Source organism: Otolemur garnettii, unplaced genomic scaffold, assembly GCF_000181295.1.
Source record: "Otolemur garnettii isolate 467f Iridium unplaced genomic scaffold, OtoGar3 scaffold00213, whole genome shotgun sequence".
Classification (NCBI taxonomy): Eukaryota; Metazoa; Chordata; class Mammalia; order Primates; family Galagidae; genus Otolemur; species Otolemur garnettii.
Genome location: NW_003852608.1, coordinates 347577 through 353040, shown reverse-complemented (window position 1 = coordinate 353040; position 5464 = coordinate 347577). Strand labels below are relative to the sequence as shown.

The 5464-nt window shown below is 37.9% G+C and overlaps 1 protein-coding gene across 2 annotated transcripts in view; it reads left to right on the top strand.

The window, feature by feature from the left end:
• MYOM1 (myomesin 1) overlaps window positions 1–5464 on the top strand; it is a 118465-nt gene that overhangs the window by 12825 nt on the left and 100176 nt on the right. For both annotated transcript variants that reach the window (XM_003801614.3, XM_003801613.2), the window contains exons 3-4: window positions 2475–2736; window positions 3617–3774. In XM_003801614.3, the coding sequence (XP_003801662.2) occupies window positions 2475–2736; window positions 3617–3774 (420 nt within the window). The remainder of the gene's footprint in view (window positions 1–2474; window positions 2737–3616; window positions 3775–5464) is intronic.

The following is a 5464-nucleotide window of genomic DNA, read 5'->3' as shown; positions in this document are numbered from 1 at the left end:
CCACAACGCCCGGCCATTTTTTGGTTGCAGCCATCATTGTTGTTTGGCGGGCCCGAGCTGGGGATTCGAACCCGCCACCTTAGGTATATGTGGCTGGCGCCTTAGCCGCTTGAGCCACAGGCGCCGAGCCGAAATTCCACTTCTTATACGCCAATAAGTTCAGTTAACTCCCTGTCGGCAGTAGAGATGAGCCTGTGAGGGGCATGCAGAGTACTGGGGGGGTTTTAATTCGCTTTTAGTAAGAGTTGTAGTGTATTTTGTCAACCAGTCAGCAACACATCCATGCCTGTATGCCCAGATTATAGAAGGGTTGCCAATTCCCCTATATATACCCCTGCTGCCCTGGGTCCAGCATGCTTTTTTAAGTATACTTGAGTTCTCATGTGAAATAATCATAGTTTTTTTTTGAAGTTTAGTTTATCCGTAAGTTGAAAAGGGAAGGAGGTTGTAACTTTTTTGTGCCCTTTAGAGCTGCGTCAACATGTCCAATATTAGAGGTAATGAGAATAAACTGAAGTTCTCTCACTCAGAGCTTGGGCAAGACTAGCACTGAGTATGATCCACCGTTTTATGGATCAAATCATAGTACAAAGCTCATTTCAAATTTCCCTATTGCATACTGACACCTATAGAGAACTCCTTGTGAAATTTCTGGATGGTTTGTTTCATATTCATTTATTAATTAATTTACTTTTTACTTATTCAAAAAATATTAGATATAATTATGTCAGGATGCTAAGCTAGAAATCTTTTGTCTCCTCCTACATCCCAAATGATACTAGGTTAATACAGAGGCTGCCAAAAAAATGTATGCAGATTTTCAAAAAGGAAAGAACTGTATTAAATTTGTGATACTCAAGTCCTGTTTGACTTATGCAGTTGTAAGAGGTGCTCAACAGGACTTGTGTTCATCTTGTTATTGCTATATATTATTATAATTTTCATACAGTTTTTTCCCTTCTTAAAATGTGTATACATTTTTTGGCATTCTCTGTATATCCACTAACTTCCATACTGGGGGCTAACTTATTAATATTTACAGAGATAGAGAAAAAACTTAAAATCTTAAAATTTAAGCACAAAGTTTGGTCTTTCTGAACTAACATGAACTAATCTAGTCTGCTAGATGTTTTCCATGAGAAATTCCAACTTCAGGCAAATGTTGAGTCTTATTTCTTAGCAAACTGCATAGATTCATGTGCTTGGAACTTGCAAACACAATGATAATATTTGCTTAATTTTTGAACTAATCCTTTTTTTTTTTTTTTTTTTTTGAGACAGAGCCTCAAGCTGTCCCACTGGGTAGAGTGCTGTGGCATTAACAGCTCACAGCAACCTCCAACTCCTGGGCTCAAGCGAGTCTCCTGCCTCAGCCTCCCAAGTAGCTGGGACCACAGGCGCCTGCCACAACGCCCGGCTATTTTTTGGTTGCAGCCGTCATTGTTTGGCGGGTCCGGGCTGGGGATTCGAACCCGCCACCTTAGGTGTACGTGGCTGGCGCCTTAGCCGGTTGAGCTATAGGCATGAACTAATCATTCTTAGAAAAAAAGCAAATGTACAATTCTGACTTAAGAGGCCTAAGGAGACTCAATTTCAAGAAAATTTGCAACAAAACCAATACAACGGGATTTATAATAAAGGCATTGAAGGAAATTAAAAATAATCCAAATATGTTTAGCAACATTAATAAATCACAGCACAAATTCTGTCATAAACTACCACACTAGACACAGCACTTTTAGACTTTGTCACTGAATTGCCATCATTGTCATTTATGAATAATAAGTCACATTTATAATTATCACTGCTTCAATTACAGGTTTGGTAACTTCTTTTCATCAGGGTTGTGTGCAAGCACAAGTGAAGATTGTCTTACTAGATACTCACATACATCATATATATATGTATATACATGCAAGGTTTATTATCTTAGAAAGATACCTAGTAGGCATAAGGATCTCGTGTAAATTTAGAACTCAATTATACATGCAACAGCTCTGGGCCACGCATCATATCAGCTGAGTTACAGAATCCAGATCAAATTCACAGTCATGTATCAGGATCACAAGGACACAAACTATGTATCATTTCACAATATGTCTTTTCTGGAAAGGAACTTGGAACTTAACCTTTTATTATAAATGAAATAAGTGAAATGACCTTGGGCAAGTTATCTAACTTCTCTGAACATTGTTACCATGTATCTAAAATACAAATAGTAAGTAGTTTACCTTGTTGGGTTTTTGTGGAGATGAAATGGGCCATATGGGTATTATTGTTATCACTTCTGTTTGGGAGACAGCCACTCCCGGGTGTGAGAAGTCAGCTCCCAATTGACCAGGCTTCTCTATGTCAGCTTTTCTTTGGATGCAGGGCACAGTGTCCGAAGGCTGATACTCTGAACTTAGGAAAAGTAAGCGATTTTATCACTGCCTCACCCACAACATCCACATTGTACCGTTATTGTATTTTAGCCAAGTGCATGTCAGTGGAATTACAGATTCAGAAGAAGAACGAATTAAAGAAGCTGCTGCTTACATAGCCCAGAGGAATCTTCTTGCCAGTGAAGAAGGAAGCGTGACATCTAAGCAGTCCAGAGCATCCAAACAGTCCAGAGCGTCCAAACAGTCTGTGGTATCCCGAGAATCCACTCTTCAACAGGAGGAAACTTTTGAAAAGAAGTCGAGAAAAGTTGCAATTCGAGAAAAGGCAGAACGCCTGTCGCTGAGAAAAACAGTAAGAAAAGATTATTTATTACAACTTACAAAGTGGAAATGTATGTAAGAAGTTGAGCGTGTGAATACAGATTGATGTGTTTCAAATGAAGGAATGCATGGTCTTTATAAAGAAAACAATGAGGAAGACGTGGAAATAATGCAGGTCAAAGAAAGTATAAATTTGATTTTAAGCTACATGGGATTTTAAATTCTAAAGAAATTAAGGTTTTAAAAGACCTTAAGAAATCCACTTTAGGCTTACCTCCTTCATGTTCACATGGATGGAGCTGGAAAATGTTCTTCTTAGCAAAATATCTCAAGAATGGAAGAAAAAGTATCCAATGTACTCAGCCCTATTATGAAACTAATTTATAGCTTTCATAGGAAAGCTATAACCTAATTATAGCTTAAGAATATGGGGAGGGGGGTGGATGGGTAGAGGGAGGGTGATAGGTGGAATCACCTCTATGGTTTATCTTACAAGGGTACAAGGGAATCTTTCTAAAAGTAGAATATAAATGTCTTAATACAATAGCTAAGAAAATGACATGAAGGTTATATTAATCAGTTTGATGAAAATATTTCAAATTATATATGAAAACACCACACTGTATCCCATGATTACATTAATGTTCACAGCTATGATTTAATTAAAATGAATAAATTAATCAAATTTAAAATAAGAAATCCACCTTAGGGTAGTATGTTGCTCAAGCTAAATGTAAAATGTAAAAAAAAAAAAAAAACTATATCAGTTTTTAAAAGGAGGAAGAGGAATGCATTTTGTCTAAACATGAAAGTAAGTTTCCAAATGGAAAAATATAAATTTTGGTTCCACTTGTTATGGAAGTCACTTTGATTTAGTAGTATGTTGAGAATGCGTTCGTTTGTTTCTTCAGTTGGAAGAAACCGAGGCATACCATGCCAAGTTGAATGAAGACCATCTTCTACACGCTCCTGAGTTTATCATTAAACCTCGTTCTCACACGGTTTGGGAGAAGGAAAATGTGAAATTACACTGCTCCATAGCAGGCTGGCCGGAACCTCGTGTCACATGGTAGGTTATCTTTCTTAATGCCAACAGAATTCATTACACAGAGTTTTTACCTGTAGTGAAAACACACGGATCTATCGACATGCACAAGTCATTGAAGGCATCTGGAAGGTTGTATGCACTTTCAAAAAAGTGAAAAAAGGATACTGGGATGAATTTTTATGTGTGGGAAGAAAAAAGTCTTGCATGTATATGAGTCATGATAGTACTTCACACTCCTATTACAAACAAGTGGGTCTTTATTTTATGCAAAGTGTTAGATATTAGTCAACATATACACATACCAAAAATCTGTCTATATAATTTTTATGGACTATAAAAATTAAATAAAAGTTTACTTCCACGAACGAACTTTACAAAATAATATGCTTTTGCGTTCAGAAGCAATGCCGTTATTTACAAAATAACTAAAAGCCAGAGGGCTCCCATCTCTGCCCCTGGTGTGAGCTGAGGCCTTGATGTGCTTTCTGACACAAACAAAACTGAACTGGGTGGGAGACAGAATGGGGCCTTAAGACATTTTCTTTTTATAAAGAATAAGCTGTCCTTTTCTCCTTTTGGTATATATCCCATTGCAATCGTCAACACCTTTGTGATCCCTAAACTGAGAACTGTCTGTCGTATGTTATGAATCTGCCACAGAGAGCAGAAATAGGAAAATAGTTGAGCTACTTTAAAAAGATGTTTCCTTTTTATTCTCTGACACAGGTATTTTGCATGCTGTTCTCTCATCCTCAGGACTGGTGGTAAATGCCCCTGGGATGTGATATAAGCACTACACAATTATCACTGTCTCCCAGTGTGTCTGCCTCCTTCTAGCTTTTTCATTATTTCTGATGTCAGCAGATGCCTAATTTGCACTAATGGAGGTAGCTGACAAGATAAACCCACTTAACTATGGGAAGTTATTCTTAAGAAGCAGGTGGTGGGCCGGGCCAGGTGGCTCATGCCTGTAGTCCTAGCACTCTGGGAGACAGAGGTGGGAGGAGCCTTTGAGCTCAGGGTTCAAGACCAGCCTGAGCAAGAGTGAGACCCCACCTATAGAAAAATTAGCCCTAGCTCCTTAGGAGGCTGAGGCAGAATGATCACTTGAACCCAAGAGTCTGAGGTTGCTGTGAGCTAGGCCGGCGCATAGCACTCTAGCCTTGCCAACAAATTAAGACTATTTCCATAAAAAGACGCAGGTCGTGAGTGTCTTAAAGAATTCACCTGTGATATTAATCTGCCTTCCGTAATTTTGGACTTAGAATTTTTTTTAGATATGTACTTTTTTTTTCAGGGCCCTTGACCTTGCAAACTAAAGAATAAGAATCAAAGCTGGCTGTAAATTATGAGTAATTTATAGTAACAAAAATGTAGGAATGTATTTCAATAAAAATGAAGTTCTAAAAAATCAATTTATAAGCTTTAAAATAAAAAAGGAAAACCAAACTCTGTAAAATATTTTAAAGAGGTTTATTCTGAGCCAAATATGAGTGACTGCAGCCTGGGAAAAACACAGATTCAAGAAGCATTAAGTAAGAGGCCCCCAGGCAGATTACATTTTGGTTTTATACATTGCAAGGAGATAAGAATTACAGGCAAAGGCGCAGATCAATACATGGAAGTCTACATTGGTTCAGCCAGAAAAGGTGGGACATCTTGAAGCAGGGGCCTAAATGTCATAAGTGGATTTAGAGTCTTTTTTTTTTTT